Source organism: Anolis carolinensis, chromosome 6 (assembly GCF_035594765.1).
Source record: "Anolis carolinensis isolate JA03-04 chromosome 6, rAnoCar3.1.pri, whole genome shotgun sequence".
Taxonomy (NCBI): Eukaryota; Metazoa; Chordata; class Lepidosauria; order Squamata; family Dactyloidae; genus Anolis; species Anolis carolinensis.
In genome coordinates, this window is record NC_085846.1 from 30503136 (window position 1) to 30519708 (window position 16573).

A 16573-nucleotide genomic window follows, 5' to 3' on the forward strand; every position below is an offset into this window, starting at 1 on the left:
TGAAGGCAGGCAGAAGAGTCAGGTATTACCTTAGGCTGTCTTCGCTGCTTTATAATTCAGATTATTAAATCAGATAATCCACATTATCTGATTTGATTTTGATTACACATGCAAACATCCCATAAATCCGAATTAAAATGAAAATGTGATACAGGTTTCACATCTCAGTGATTTCTGGCTTTTGACTGCGCTGCGGTTCCTAAACTGTTCATTAAGTGGAGGATAACTGTACTTGCTGGTTGAGTTCAGAACGAGAGGGAAAGCTGGAGAGGAGCTGCAGTTGCCAGGGATAAGGATCCCCACTGGATGCTTGAAACTTTTGGGACAGTGCCAGGGCCGTAGCCAGAAAAAAATTTCGGGGGGGGGGGGGGTTGAAAATTTGGGGGGGGGGTTAACCCCTTGCACACACCCCTCCCCGCTACAAACCTGTCAATATCTGCTTGAGATAGTGCCTGGAGGAACACTTAATGTTTTGTGCTCATAGACTTAGCATGGGGATTTGGTTAACCAGTTAAAATTCATGAGTAAACCAGGTTTTTTTTATAACCTGAAAAATTTCGGGGGGGGGGGGGGGGTTGAACCCCTAAAACTGCCCCCTTGCTACAGGCATAGGTGCATAGGTGTCTAATTTAATATGCTATTGTTATTAAATATGTGTAGTCTCCTTTGGGAGAGATAAAGCGGGGTATAACAACAACAACAACAACAACAACAACGGGACTTAGATTGTAATAGTATTTGCAGTATTCTGTTTATAGTTTGCCCCATGGAACTCAGAAAGAGGTACGCTAGCATGCTGATTTTAAATGCTAATTCATAATTCATTTAAAAGGGATTATGGGAGGAGGCAAAAAGGAGTATTTTAAAAGTTTGATCTCCATCCTGCGATCTGAAATCGTACATACTTTTCTACCTCTTCTAAGTTTATTCTGCTGTGCACATATAGTAGTGCCATACGAACTGAGACATATGCCTAGATCCCTATGTAGCAGAATGAGCAGGAGCATCCCAAAGTACAGCATAATTGGCTCACCGCATTTTAAAGTAAAGCCTATCTAAAATATCCTGCCTTCAGAGCCGGCCCTAGGTATTTTTCAAGTGTAGGCGAACAGAATTTTGCCCCCCCCCCCCCAAAAAAAAATCACTGAAAAATAAAAGCATTGGATAAGCGAAAATGTTGGATAATAAGGAGGGATTAAGGGAAAGCCTATTAAACATCAAATTACATTAAGATTTTACAAACTAAGCACCAAAACATCATGTTTTACAACAAATCAACAGAAAAAGCAGTCTCGACTGCGTCCCTGTATGTTTTGCGCCACAGGTGACTGCCTAATTTGCCTCATTGTTGGACCGCCTCTGCCTGCCTTCCCCCTAATAGGACCATTCAGTCCACAATATGAAATTGCCAAGCTATAGCAAAGCTGTCGGCAAATGTTTAAGGTGACAAGGGCAATTATGGGACAACCAGCAATCGCAATGTCTATCTGGAAGGCCTTTTTCTAAAACATTGGTTGTAGAGGGAATTGATATTGCTGTGTGCATGCTGTAGTTTATGCATGTAGAGAAAGTGGTATAAAGTAAAGAACTGTAAATTATTCCCAGAGGGGTAGTGCTTTGGCTCAAGAAATTTCCAGAGCTTTAATAATGCTGGTTATAGTGTTTCATTCTCTTTTTGGCATTGTATAACTTTAGATGTTAGTCTTTTATGCTACCATATAGTATTTCTGGGAGCTCCTGGTGGCACAGTGGATTGAACTGCTGAGCTGCTGAACTTGCTGACTGAAAGGTCAGCGGTTTGAATCTGGGAAGCGGGGTGAGCCCCCACTGTTAACTCCAGCTTCTGCCAACCTAGCAGTTAGAAAACATGCAAATTTGAGTAGATCAATAGGTACCGCTCCATGCAGTTATGCCGGCCATGTGGCCTTGGAGATGTCTACGGAAAATGCTGACTCTTCAACTTAGAAATTGAGATGAGCACCAACCCCCAGAGCTGGACACAATTAGACTTAATTTCAGGAGAAAACCTTTACCTATAGCATTTCTGACTTCTGGTTGAATAGCAAAATATACCAGGTGGACAACATGTCAACGTTTTGGCATGGCTCATAGTGAGAGAGAATGGAATTTGTTTACTACTATTGCTGATGATGATTATGATGATTATGCTATCATTTGCCAGAAATATTAAAAATTAACTAGGCATTTTTAATTACAAAAATATGAGTCATGCATTGAAAGGGTTAAATAAGCTTGTGTCACCCTGAGGAGAGTGAGTAGGCTGAAGAATGTTTGAGTTAGTGGGCCAAAGCTATTGCCGTCCTGAGGAGTGTGAGAATGCCTCAGTGTGAGGTAGGCCTCAGTATGAGATGGCTTGGTGTGAGTAAGCTTTGGTGAGAGAAGCCCCAGGTTGAAGGACTCATGTGTGAAGCTCCAGTGTGAAGGCTACTGTGTTTAAAGCTATTGTGTGACACTCTTGTGTAAGTTTAGTGTGAGAGAAAGCTCTGTGAGAGTGAAGCTGTTTATCTGCATGAGAAAGAAGCCCAGCATGGAAGCAAAGAAGGAAGTATAAACAACTTTATTTGTGTTATGGAAACCTTGTTTTTGTAAATAATGCAACCATATTATTTTACTATAGAGAAAGGTCTTCTAAGGAAGACATAATATTAGTCTGTGTGTTCTTGTTCTTTTTATAGCTCTTGGTTACTGGTGCTGGGTCACGCTGCTGCTAATAAGTTACTCTGCTGTATGTTTATGGGGAGTGGTTTTTTTTTTTTTTGTTAATAAGCCCACTCGCCCAACATAATTGACATCTAGCATTAATGTTATTAGTAATTTCAGAATAATTCACAGCATAATGATTGTTGAAAGTGCAAGGTGTTACTGAACTGACTCATATTTCCTATTCTCTTAACAGAAGAAACGACATTTGAAGCAGGAGTCAAAGTCCAGATCCACAGTCAGTCTGAGCCACCCTTTGTTCAGGAGCTTGGGTTTGGCGTGGCACCTGGGTTCCAGACTTTTGTAGCCACGCAAGAGCAAAGGGTGAGTCCTGATTTCTTCACTTATCTTGGCTTTATTTCTTCTAAACCCAGTATTACTGAAGGATCTGATTCAAGCCTAGTTACCTGTGTGCACCCTAAGATTGGACGTTTTGGGCATACAGCCCACTCTGAATTTTGTGGCCTGTGAATGTTGACTAGAAAGGAACTTAATGTATAAAAATGTGGAACACTCTCAAGTTTTAGATAACTGGGATCGCCAGAAAAAGAAATACATATTTGAATCCTGCACCATCAAATCTTTTGCCCATACATACATTGCAGTATTAATGGTCCTCAGGCAAACAGGTAACATCATTCCAGTTCCAGTTAGGAGCAATTATGTTTGGTGTGAAAATGGTTTAGCTGAAGTGTTACATCTCTCTCTGGATTGAAGGAACCTTTGATAGTAGTAGTCATGAAAATTGCACATCTGTTGCGAGAAGGAAAGAGAGAATCACATGGCAGCTGGAGATGCAGATGAGATCCATGAGAGGCCTTGACAAGGAACATAAGGAAAGGAGGATAAGGGCAGCAGAGAGGAGACTTTTGAGGTGAAGAGAGTGGGAGGAAAGAAGCGTGAAAGAAGGCTATGGTTGATGAGCCTCTAGGAGGAACATTGAGCTGCTTGGTTAAAAGAAATTGCTACTTTAGCATGCTGATTATTTACAAGATTGTTTGTCACGGCCAGGTAATACCAGTACATGCCAAACTGTGCCATTCCACACTGCTGAGCATCCCATCTGAGCCCTGGACTTCTGTGCTGCAAGGCATTTTACTTGGCTTGCATGCTGGTCATTTGGATTAAAAATTGGCTATTAAGATATATATTTTTTGCCTGTTGGGTTTTGTGTGGGTTTAAAAAATGTGTATCAATATTCAAGAAAGACTGGGAACCCTTCAAACGTTTCCTGGAAGAAAATAAAATTCCAATCTGGGGATTCATGTTTAAAATGTTAATCTATTACATTATATTCTACTGAAATAAAAATATTATTTATAGACTGACACCCAGCCCAGGTTTCACAGAGAGGAACAGCTAGAATTTCAAATGAAAAGTGCCATCCATTTTGTAAAGTGTTTATGAATATTGCTATCAAGGCTGTTACTTTAAACTGATGGGTTAAGGATCATGGTGAAAATGAGAATGTCATTGCTATGCTATAAATCTTAATTGGTTTTATATTGTTTAATGCATACAACCTTCTATGCAAGAATTCTGAGAACTGCAAGTTTAAAAAGATGCTCAGAATTCTGTGTCTGTAGGGAGAAAGGGTCCGTTTAACTTCTTGTGCTGTTGACCTCCTTATAGTGTGGATTTTTTTAGGGATGGGATCTGATATTTATTACCCTTCCAGGCTTTTCTTTACTACTATGGTATGAACTAATAGAAGTTGATCCCCTCCTCACTAATCAAGAAGCTCTGTAAATTTCTAATCCAGCTAAAACTTAGGAAAAGTATGTTAATGTGTGGGGTTCAATCTGTTATTAAGGCTCTTTGGTACCATGTGCGATCACTTATTCACATGGAAAAAACATTTCTGAAGTGAATGAGACCTTTGTCTAGCAACAGGTGAAAATTCAATTTATGTCATTTATATAAGGATTTTCTAAAATTGCACATTTCTTTCTAGTAGAAAGAATTTGGGATTCAACAAAATGGGAAAACCCAAACAAGTAGATTCGGGTGCACAGCTGTGTGAATTTGATGATGAAAAATCTGCTTTTCCAACTTCGATTTGATGGTTCTATGTTACTGCTGAATTGAACACATTTGAAAGGTTCTTCATCTTCTAACTAACATATGCATGGCAGGAAATGCTATTCATTCTGGGAAGAGTTCCACCTGGCTGGAGCAAGTGGAAAAGATTTTTGTATTAGTTGTTTGAAGAAATTAACAAAATATGCAAATCTAATCTAGGTGGGAAATAATGGTTTAAAATTGCGATGGCAGGAAAAGGATTTCTGACCAATACCTTGCTATATAGAGAGCTTAGAAAGGGTATTTTTTGACCTGCCGCTCCTACAGTCCTCATTGTTATGCTGGCTAGGAGATTCTGGGAGCTGCAGTTCAAATAATAACTTGTCCTAACTCTGATTTCATTCGAAAGCAATTTACAAATCCTTGTATTGAGAAAGAAATTAACCAAAATGGTGTAAGCTTTGTAAATAAGTGCCTCTAGTTTCATATGACCACCTTGAACTGAGTAACATCTGTGGATTCCTTGCCTTCTTGCCTGGCTTAGAAGAAGACTGAAGCGGGAGTAAGTAGTGTCTGGACCAGGCATGGGCAAACTTCGACTTTCTGGGTGTTCTGGACTTTCGACTGTTAGGAATTGTGGGAGTTGAAGTCCAGAACACCTGGAGGGCTGAAATTTGCCCATGCCTGGTCTAGACTATGAACTTGCTGACTGGGAGTATCTGCTGTTTTCTGCTGTCTCCGGCACTGCTTGTCCTCATTATTAATGGGGCGGATACAAAGTGTCACCCACACAATGGCTGTGCATGACTTTCCCTAGCCAGATATTTCATCCACCACCTACAGACCCAAACAAACCTGCCTGCATGGCAAAGAAATCTCAGGCAATATTTATGAACAATTTTGTCAGGTTACACAGGTGCGACTGCTCCAAGGAACAAGACAACTATGAAGGCAAAGTCTTCTGTTCAAAATCCTATTCTCTAGGATCAATATGGTATGATTTGTTGGCACTGTGTTCTTATGGAAGGAATCGCTGTGGCTAGAAAACGCTTTCTTCCAGAGCTCAGATTCTCCTCATTACATTGCCCAAGGCGGGCATGTTAAAGAATATGAAGCAATCCCTAAAACACCCATTTCTGCCAATTTGGCCATAAAACTTTAAGAGCCTTCAATTATGCAACAGGTTAGCGATGCTATGGTAATATTAGGTAGGATGGCTGAATTGTGCCTCAGAGACTCGTCCCGTGAAATGTTCGCGCAGGGTGAAGAGAAAGGAGCCATGAAATCATAAGACAAAAGCATCTCTGGATGCTGGGGCCTTGTTTCCTTTAAAAAAAGAATAGATATTCAATTCTCCCCCCCCCCCCCACCCCACCCGATCCAAAGAAAGCCAGATGTAATGTGCAGGACTGTCCTTTGACAGATGGGTCTCCTAAGAACAGAGATATCTGGTGGAGGAAGGAACAGGAACAGAAACAGAACTGTCAGAGCTTGTAAAAGTTCCTTTGAGGGATGGCAGCTGCTGGATTCTTCACCTCCCATCCGCCAGCATGGTCAGCAGTTGTTGTCCAGTAAATTAGCTCTTCCAAGCTTCTCACAGAGACTGCAGAATCAGAAAGAACAATGGATGACTGCGTGTTGAATGAGTGGAGAAAGAGGTGTTTAAAAAAATTCTAACAGGCAGAAATGGGAGGGAGATCCTGTCAGTTACATTTTTGCAACCACTCCCTTCACTGCCCATTTAACTATTGTTGATGAGTGCCTTCAAGTCCTTGCTGACTTACAGTGACCCAAAGAGTTATCTTGGCAAAATTTTGCTTTTGCCTTCTTCTGGGCCTGAGAGAATGTGACATATCCAATGTGGGTTTCTGTGACCTGAGCTCCCTCTGTCAGGTCCAGCTCCTCATATGGGGACATAAGAGAAGCCTCCCACGAGGATGGTAAAACATTGAACATCCAGGCATCCCATGGGCACTGTCCTTGCAGACGGCCAATTCTCTCGCATCAGAAGCAACTTGCAGTTTCTCAAGTGGCTCTGACATGAAAAAAAATCACACTAGTTGAGAATCTCCTAAAATTAGACCACTGCAGCATTGGGGGAACAGTGAGATGTCAATCTTGAAAGGTATCCCAAAAAGGAAAAAAGACAATCTTCTTTGCACACAGAAACCAAGCCTGAGTCCATCTCTCAGGCAAGAAATATTTGAATCTATAGGGAGATATCGGAGCCTGGGGAAAACTCTCAAACATACATTTGCCACCTTACAGCCTGGGATGTTTCAATACCAGGAAAGCTTTTCCACCTTCAATTCCATCCACTATGTGAACTAGTTGAACAGCCTAACCAATTTCCTTAACACATGATATTAAATCCCCCATAGAAAAAAGAGGTGTGAAGGGAGCAAATTCAAAAGAACAGTATAAGCGGCCCTCCTGGGGAGACAGTTTTGTAGAGAAATAAAACTTGCTTCTGGTTGCTTGGCACCGGAACCAATGGCAGCCTGAGTGACAAGCTGCAAGTGGCATGAGGCACACTTTTGGCCGTCTTAAAATTGTTGAAGCAATCCTGTTTCTGTGATCCTTTCCATGTCTCATTAATGTGCACAAGTTTCTTACTGTTATTTTATTTTGAAACTATCTTTGCACAGGCAAACAGCTCTTTTCTGTGGCCCAGCCATGGCAGCATGCTGAAGACAGTGTGGTTGCTAGCTTCCCTTTCATTGCACCTGCTACTAAATCTTATTTCTAATCTCTACTAGATCAGAACCATAAAATCAATTTACCTATGTGTTGAAACACTATTCAAACCCTGATTCAGTGGGTTTACTTGGAATTATCCAATAGGATTCCAGCCATAGTTTTGCCAAGAGTGCCCCAAAGTATTTTACTACTTGCCACTAAGTACCAAATGGCACCATCACACTCCATCACACACAAAATGGCACCATCATACTCAAACTAACCACACTTCTTCCTAAATTCTTCCTAAATTCAAGTCAACTAAGATTATGAGAAGTAGAATCCTCCATAATCACCTCTCTCCATTCCAGCTAGTGAATAATAATAAAGTAACATACAATAGAGTCTCACTTATCCAAGCCTCTGGATTATCCAAGCCATTTTTGCAGTCAATGTTTTCAATATATCATGATATTTTGGTGCTAAATTCGTAAATACAGTAATTACAACATAACATTACTGCTTATTGAACTACTTTTTCTGTCAAATTTGTTGTATAACATGATGTTTTGGTGCTTAGTTTGTACAATCATAACCTAATTTGATGTTTAATAGGCTTTTCTTTAATCCCTTCTTATTATCCAAGATATTTGCTTATCCAAGCTTCTGCCGGCCCGTTTAGCTTGAATAAGTGAGATTCTACTGTATTGGGTTGTTGTGAGTTTTCCGGGCTGTATAGCCATGTTCCAGAAGCAGACCTCACAACCTCTGAGAATGGCTGCCATAGAAGTGGGCAAATTGTCAGGAGAGAATGCTTCTGGAACATGGCCATACAGCCCAAAAAACTCACAGCAACCCAATGATTCTGGCCATGAAAGCCTTCGACAACACAAATAACATATTTCTATGGGAAGGGGTGGTTGCTGTCATTGTGACACCTTCAGCGGTGGCTCATGGTCCTCAGTTCATTTGAGAGGCAGGGTGCCCACCCCTGGAGTTTCTCACTCTTGAGAGCAGCAGGGTGCAACATAACAATGTAAATAAAATCTTTGGCAGGGAGAGAAACTCAGTAGGAAGCCGCTAAACAGGCTGGGACCACCACTTATTCATTGCTGTAATTTAGTTTCAGTAATCTTTTTCTCATCCATTCTCTTATTTCATCTTCCCACAAAACTCAAGTAATAGTAGGTTGGAGTTGAAAATTCTCAAGAGTCTTTTTCAGCCATCTGAAGTTTGATTTGCAAGGAACAATTCAATTTCATTTGTAGTAGGAATCATATTGATGCACTGTATTAGCCATCATCCTTTTTTCTAGCCAGTCCTAGTGCTTGAAGGCAGACAGAATCTGCTGCCTCTAAGCAGTCTATGTCTCCAATGGCTGTCTGCAATCACAGCCACAGCATCTTCAACCTTTTCTCTCCTTCATCTGCTGCCTGCGCTTCCATGGTTTCCCCTGCATAGTACACCAACAGACTCTTGGCCATGATCTGTTTTATCACATCTGATTCATTCCTTTTGTTGCACTCTAGCCTTGAGACATCTTTTCACCCGGCACCATACTAGAGTTCAGCAATAACTAACTTATTATTTTGTACATGTTTATTAAGCAAAACATGTACAAAAGGGGAAAAGGGCATTTTCCAAAAAGCAGTAGAAAAGGAGCTATAAAATAGTAGTAATCCATATACAAAAGATCAGTAGTCCAAAATAGCAAGGTATATGAAATCAAGGAAGTCAAGATCATAGGTTATAAAACAATAAGCATGAAAACAGGAACTTTTTCCAAGGCAAAACTCTTTTGGGAACATAGGCAAACACAGGATACTTGAATCATGAGCTTAAGAACCTAAACAAGAACTTGAATCTATGGGAACGTTGTCAGCTCAGAAGACACCAAGTAAACATCACTTAATTTAAGTTCAGGCCTGACCAAGAAGCCACGAGATCATGCCTCTGACACCTATGTTTCAAGGACTTCCCACAGTCTTTCTGAATGCCTAATTAATCCATCCTTCACTCCTCATCTTTTGAAGGCTGATTCCCAAGAGAAACAGACTTTCCCCCTGTTGCTAAGGAATGACCATTTGAATCCATAATATCCTCTATCTCGCTCTGATCTAAGGCCTGCAATTCACCCCGATCACATACAGACTCCTCAGTGGGAAACCCATCATCCCCCTTGTCTTCTGAGAACTCCCAAGCAAGCATTCTGCTGCTGAGCCCCAACAACTTTTGTCTCAAGAGCGCAAGCTAACAATCTTGTGAGGAATGCTAGGCGGATAGATAGTGATAGCGCAGTTACCTAGTAAGCATCATGGCTGAGTGGGGGATATTTATTTATTTATTTATTTACTTACTTACTTACTATATTTATACAGCACCCTTCTCACCCCAAAGGGCACTCACAAGTGAGCAACAATTTGATGCAACACAAATACATACAGATAAAATACACAAATACATAAAAAACCAAAAAGTTAAAAACATCAAACATACTTTAAATATTTTACCAAAGCATATGGCCTTGATTTTATAGACCCCCCCTCTTGTTGGAATGGAGAGTTGCATACCTCCCAATTTTCCCAACTTGACAGGCACAGTCCTGATTAATCCTACATTATCCTACTTTTTCATTTGCCCTTAAAATGTTCCCCATTCTCCATCTTCACACTTTGCCTCTTCATCCTTATCTTACTTTAGCTGCTGCAAACTAAATTCGAAGTGCAAAAGTAATTTGTATTCAATTAACACAGCAGGAGGAGAGGACAAGAGGGTGGAATCTTGCTCTTCCCTGTAGATACAAGCAAAAGCAAACCACTGCTGCCCTTCCAAGACTGTGTGTTCTGTCTCATTAATACTTTTCCCCCTCTTGGCCACACTATGATGTTGCTTCACCACAAATGTTGTTTGATTTACACAATGACTCTGCAAAAAAAAAAAAAAAAAACAGAGGAGGGGAAAATCTAAATGCATCCAGTGACTACAGGCACAGGGAATGTTGGAAAGCTCCAGCTGCCCAGCCAATCCACGCAATATTCACCTTTGGGATGTATTTCCAGGGCCAGCATGTGCCTCCATTGACAGCCAGAGCTTTGTAACACTTTCCAAGACTATGGCAGCTGGATACATTTGTATGCTTCTTTCCCCTAGTATCTGCTTTTTGTAGAAGCTTTGTGAAAGTGAAGCCTCTATCAAATTTCTGACAGTGGAGTGACAGGTCCTTGAGAGAAACTCACGGGCACTGGATATGTAGCTAGCCCTCTTTCTCCATCACTCATTCACTATGTATTTCAAAAACCAAAACTCTGATCCAAATAATTTCAGATAAGGTAGACTCAACCTGTACTCTCTGAGTTTTAGAATAAGGCAATGGCAAATCCTTTTCAAACAAATGTTGCCAAGAAAACCTATGAAGAGTTTCACTTTAGGATCACTGTGTTGGAAATGAGTTGAAAGCATACAATACAACAACAACAACAACAACAACAACAACAACAACAACAACGTACACAGAAAGTAACTTTTCTAAGCTTTATTGCCTAAAACCTATTTTTTATTTACCCTGACAGTGAAAAGCTTTTGCTGATTATAAGTACATTCCTCAGAGGTCAGGAGGAGATGGAAGAACTTGGACAGTCTGTAGGGAGGGTGGTTTTGTTCTCTGTGTGCAATCACACCTGAAATGCAGATCTTGGCCAAGCAAGCTAGCAGCTTTGAGGAAATGAAGCATCCCTTCTTCCTAATCTTCTTTTCGGCATTGCTTGTTTAAGATGCTGCTAATGGAGACATGCTTGGGTGATAATACGATTGCTTGAGACATGACAAGGGAGACGGGGAGGCCCATTGATTGGAACACAATGGCAAAAGCAAAGTCATCATTTGAAGGGATTTGCAGTATCATCATTCTCCCTGTCTGCATGGCCAGCCACCAGGGAAGAGAAGCTGCCTGCCTTGGAAGCTAAGCAGTGAAACCCACACACATAGAAAGACCTCTTACCTTTGAAAGTTTTTACTCTTAAGAGACCAATATATATAGGCAAGGAAAGAGAGTTAGGACTCCGTACTTTCACAAGTAGAGGCATGGCCAATAAGCAAGATTCTCACTAAAATCAAGGCCAGACCCTCCAGTTAGACAAAATGAGTCCATTTCTTATTTCGGTTCGATGTGGCAGATTCTCTCAGATGGTCCCTTGCCAGCCTCTCTCTCTGGAAGGACAAAGCGGTGTGTTTGCCACATAGTCTGGTCTACACCGCCAAACTAGCTTGCTGCCGTCAGGTATGATGGCCTCAACCATGTCTCATTGGAGGATGATAGAGTTGCCAAGTTGGTCAAGCTGCGTAGATGTTGGCAAAATACCTTTGAATGCTTCATCTCCAACAAAATCACCTTTTGCAAGCAATACAGACTTGTTTGTTGTCCCACAAATGTAATCATTTCTGGGTTTTAGTAGATCTTGTTGGCTCTATAGTATTAAAGGACGATTATAACCCATCCGTTTCTATCCAGATTATAAGACAACCATTTGTATCCAAATAGAGCTTCTCTATTCTACTCTGGACAAAACACATGTTTTGAACCTTGACCCTGGTACCTTTCCTGGTTTGCACATTGGAATCAGTAAACTAAAGAGTGTGGCTAAGAAAATACAGTTAGGAGGTGGAAGAAAGGCAATCTAGACAAAGGGTTTTGGTAGGGCAAGTATGAAATGGGATTTTTAAATATTCATGTTGTTGCATCTTTATCTCCCATGATCAGCACAGGAATGTGGTGGGAGATGAAAACTCAATGACATTTTTTAGTTTTTATTGTGGTAAGGCTTTTTAATTCAGGCATTTAACTGAAATTTAAAAGGCAATTCAACTTAAAACGTAACAGTCCGGTTTTTAACTCATCCATTTAACTTACACTTAAATGGCAATTTAACTCAAACTTAACAGTTAAGTTTTTATACTTTCTAATTTAAATTCACTCGAATTAATGATTAATTAAACATGTTAACCCTTTCCAACTTAGATCTCATACTTGGAGAAAGATAGGATCTTAATTAATTCATTAACTTTCCTATTTCTGTCACTGACACCCGTGTCTCAACTATTTGGTCAACCTCCTTTCAATCACTCTGTCCTTACCTGCTCTGATTTGTTGAGTGCCCACAACTAACCAGATGTTACTGAGGATGCTAAGTCAAGCAGATGGTGGGTGGTATAAAGGGGGCAGCAATGGTAGCTATTCCTGTCTATTCCTGTTTGTTGAAGTTTTCCAGATAATCTACTCCATAGCTATCTCCTTTACTTTCCCTCAATCTGGTAGAAGGTGCCTTTTCATCATTACTGCTAAAGTAAGATTCAATTTGGCAGTCTGGGCAGCTACTATAGGTAAAAAGTAAAGGCACCATTTTGTTATTTGCCTCAAGGAGCAAAATGTCTTCTGTTTACCCTACCAAAGTTTTATAACTTTTGCATTTGAGGCTTATCCTTGTGGACTATTTGGGACTGGGTGTGTGTACTGAGGCTTTACAGCTTCTTTCAGGCATGGAAGAGATATGGGTAGGGGTTATGCAGTATCAGGTCCTGTGGTTCGTAAGCTATTTAAAATCTCTGGCTTGGCCATAGGAGGTCACAGAGTATGACCAGCTGAGAAGCATCCCCTGTCCTTTGGGGTCCTGTTTTGCACTTCAGGTTCCAATTCCAACAGCTGTCCTCAGGCCAACTGAAAGTCTGGAATTTGATGCACCCCTTTCAAGAGTGTGTGCATGCATTCTGCTGCAGAAAAGGCAACCCCATTCTTTCTATTAGCAGCAACCAAGGAGATAATTAAGCATTCTGTTTGTGTGTTTCCCAAAGACATCCGGTTGGCTTGGAGCAACATGGCTCAAAGCCAAGGCTGGCTAAGCAGGAAACCCTGAAACTGAATACGTGATCCTGCCACCATTTTCAATCCCATCACCTATGTTGCAGATTCACATTTAAACAACCCTAAAGACGTGTGTGGCAGTGGAACTGTAGCAGACGCTGAGGTCACAAGAGATGACGATTATTTATTCCCCTTTATCATGCCATCTGCAACATATGGGTGTCTTTCCTCTCTCCAGATGACTAAATGGTGGCAGATGCCACATTGTTATCTTAGCAGGGGAAAGCAAATGATGCATGGAAGCCCATGGATGGTATTTTGTCACTGTCATAAAAGAAATTCCGGATAGTTCCATTTAAGAGAGATATCACAATAACACTTCAGACTCTGCTCCTTCACTTAACATGGCTGTTCCAACCAGATGCCTGAGGAGGATGGAGTATTGTTCCATTTACTTTGACATGGTGTTTCCTCCTCTATTGATTTGGCACATTTAAAGGTGGGAGGAAGTAACTCTTTAAATAGATTGCGTGGGCAGTGGAGACCAACTTCCTGCTGCCAGGAACCTACAAGGAAAGATAGATACAATAGGTTTGGGGTAACCAAAGGCCACAACTTGTTTATTGGTTACAATGAGAAACAGGGTTGGCAGTCATGCATGGGTCCTGGATCAGGAATCGGACAGCCCGATGCGGCTGATCCAGACGTAGGCTGGAGCTAACTTGACTGGCTGCACAGCCAAGCGTGCCAAAAAGCACAGGGCGCGGGGGCTCCTGGGAAGGAGAACCCCAAAGAGAGGATGGCGGGTGAGGTGCGCCAGCTGCCGCAACCTCCCTGCCTGGTAAGTCGGACAGGGCGTAATCTCTCCCACAAAGCTCTAAGTGCCTGCCATCAAGAATTTAAACATTACACTCCAGAAGACAGGAGCAGAATTCAAAACGATCTTGACAGACTAGACAGATGGGCTGAAACTAACAAAATGAAGTTCAACAGGGACAAATGCAAGATACTTCACTTCGGCAGAAAAAATGGAAATCAAAGATACAGAATGGGGGACGCCTGGCTTGACAGCAGTGTGTGTGAAAAAGACCTTGGAGTCCTCGTGGACAACAAGTTAAACATGAGCCAACAATGTGATGCGGCAGCTAAAAAAGACAACGGGATTCTGGCCTGCATCAATAGGGGTATAGCATCTAGATCCAGGGAAGTCATGCTCCCCCTCTATTCTGCCTTGGTCAGACCACACCTGGAATACTGTGTCCAATTCTGGGCACCGCAGATGAAGGGAGATGTTGACAAGCTGGAAAGTGTCCAGAGGAGGGTCACTAAAATGATTAACGGTCTGGAGAACAAGCCCTACGAGGAGCGGCTTAAAGAGCTGGGCATGTTTAGCCTGCAAAAGAGAAGGCTGAGAGGAGACATGATAGCCATGTATAAATATGTGAGGGGAAGTCATAGGGAGGAGGGAGCAAGCTTGTTTTCTGCTGCCCTGCAGACTAGGACGCGGAACAAAGGCTTCAAACTACAGGAAAGGAGATTCCACCTGAACATCAGGAAGAACTTCCTCACTCTGAGAGCTGTTCGACAGTGGAACTCTCTGCCCCGGACTGTGGTGGAGGCTCCTTCTTTGGAGGCTTTTAAGCAGAGGCTGGATGGCCATCTGTCGGGTGTGCTTTGAATGAGATTTCCTGCTTCTTAGCGGGGGTTGGACTAGATGGCCCATGAGGTCTCTTCCAACTCTACTGTTCTATGATTCTATGATTATACACCAAACACCAAGTCTTGGGATTCCATAGGAGAGAGACATGGAAGTTGAAGAGGTAGAAAACTGATAAAAAGGTATACTACAAGACTTCCTCTTGATTGTGTTTTGTTTGGTTAACCATTATTTAAAATATAAGATTCATTTAAGCTGCATTGCTATCATTAATATATTACATAATTCTTACTTTTAAAATCAGGACTGCGTTATATAATTTACAGGCATTTCTAATTCCCTGGTCAGTTAATACCTTTATCAGGCCTAGCAAGGTATCAAAACAAAGAACAAGCTTTTAGAATCTTTAGAGTTCATGGACAATGTTAAACAAAACAGGCAGCAAAGTTGGCCTGATGTTAATGCCATGAAGTCTGCATTTAAGATGAAGCGGTGGGAGAAGAAAACAGGCATCAGTTCTGTACTCATTTTGCAGTCTTGCCAATGTGACATGGGCGGAGAGCTACAGCAATACACAGGATTATCCTTGTTGGAATATGGCATCTACAACATTCCGGGTTACAGCTGATGAGGCTTGGCACAGCATGTTGCAAGGATCCTGACATTGGCCAATTCAGATGCTGGAGGGGCACATTGATTGGCAGATGTGGCATTCCACATGGGCTGAAGCCACTGCACAGTGCCTTGCCGCATAAGAATGAGAGAATCCCTGGCCTAGGAACTGGGCTTATTCAAAAATGCCTGAGCTAGGGTCCCATAATGAGATCATGGGGAAAATATGCCAAACTGAGGAAAATATGCCAAAGCTCTGATAAAGAAAAAGCAATGAATGCAAACAGTAATCCACTGCCACCAGTATGAAACCATATGCACGATTCAGAGAGAGAGGATGTGTAGAAGGAAGATCTAGAGCAGACGGAAGCAGCAGATGGACAGACTTGGAAACCTCTTGGTATTCACCTGCATGAGTCCTCCCTCCGGGCTTACTAACCAAGCACCTGATTGGCCAATAGTTTCACAATTAGCAGAAAGCCCCCTAAAATACACTGGTTCCTGGGATGACAAGCCAGTGTCTTGGTATTTGTGGGGCAGCCAGCCCTCTGAGTTCTTTGATTGTTTCAGAGTCCACCTAGGGTTCATGGGACAGATTTCATTTCTGAAAATATGCAGTCTGAATCCACATTTGCGAGTTTGACTTTTGCAGCTTTGATTATTCATGGAATTGGTTAAAACATGAATCTCTAGAACCTTTGGTGTGACTCTTATATCCTGATGTTGACCATAGAATCACACTCGGATAGAGAGATTCCTAGAGAGGTGTTCTCTCAGCTTTCTTTTTAGTTTTGATGGATCAGCTGCAATACTGAGTGGAGACTTCCAACAGATTTTCACAGCTGATATCCTTCCATTTGGACAGCTGCAATGGGTTATATGCAGCCCTCCCTTTGAAAGTAGTTCAAAAACACGGTGGCCAAAACGTTAATGAGAGATGACTGATATATTTGCATTATGCCAACACATCTGCACTGACTGCCAGTCCTGGCTAAAATCAAAGTTCTGAAGTGTATCTCCTTCTATAT

At 41.6% G+C, this 16573-nt stretch overlaps 1 protein-coding gene across 2 annotated transcripts in view; it reads left to right on the forward strand.

Annotated features, from left to right (window-relative positions):
- asic2 (acid sensing ion channel subunit 2) overlaps positions 1-16573 on the forward strand; it is a 553450-nt gene that overhangs the window by 508289 nt on the left and 28588 nt on the right. For both annotated transcript variants that reach the window (XM_016994592.2, XM_062984153.1), the window contains exon 3: positions 2918-3045. In XM_016994592.2, coding sequence (XP_016850081.1) covers positions 2918-3045 — 128 coding nt within the window. The remainder of the gene's footprint in view (positions 1-2917; positions 3046-16573) is intronic.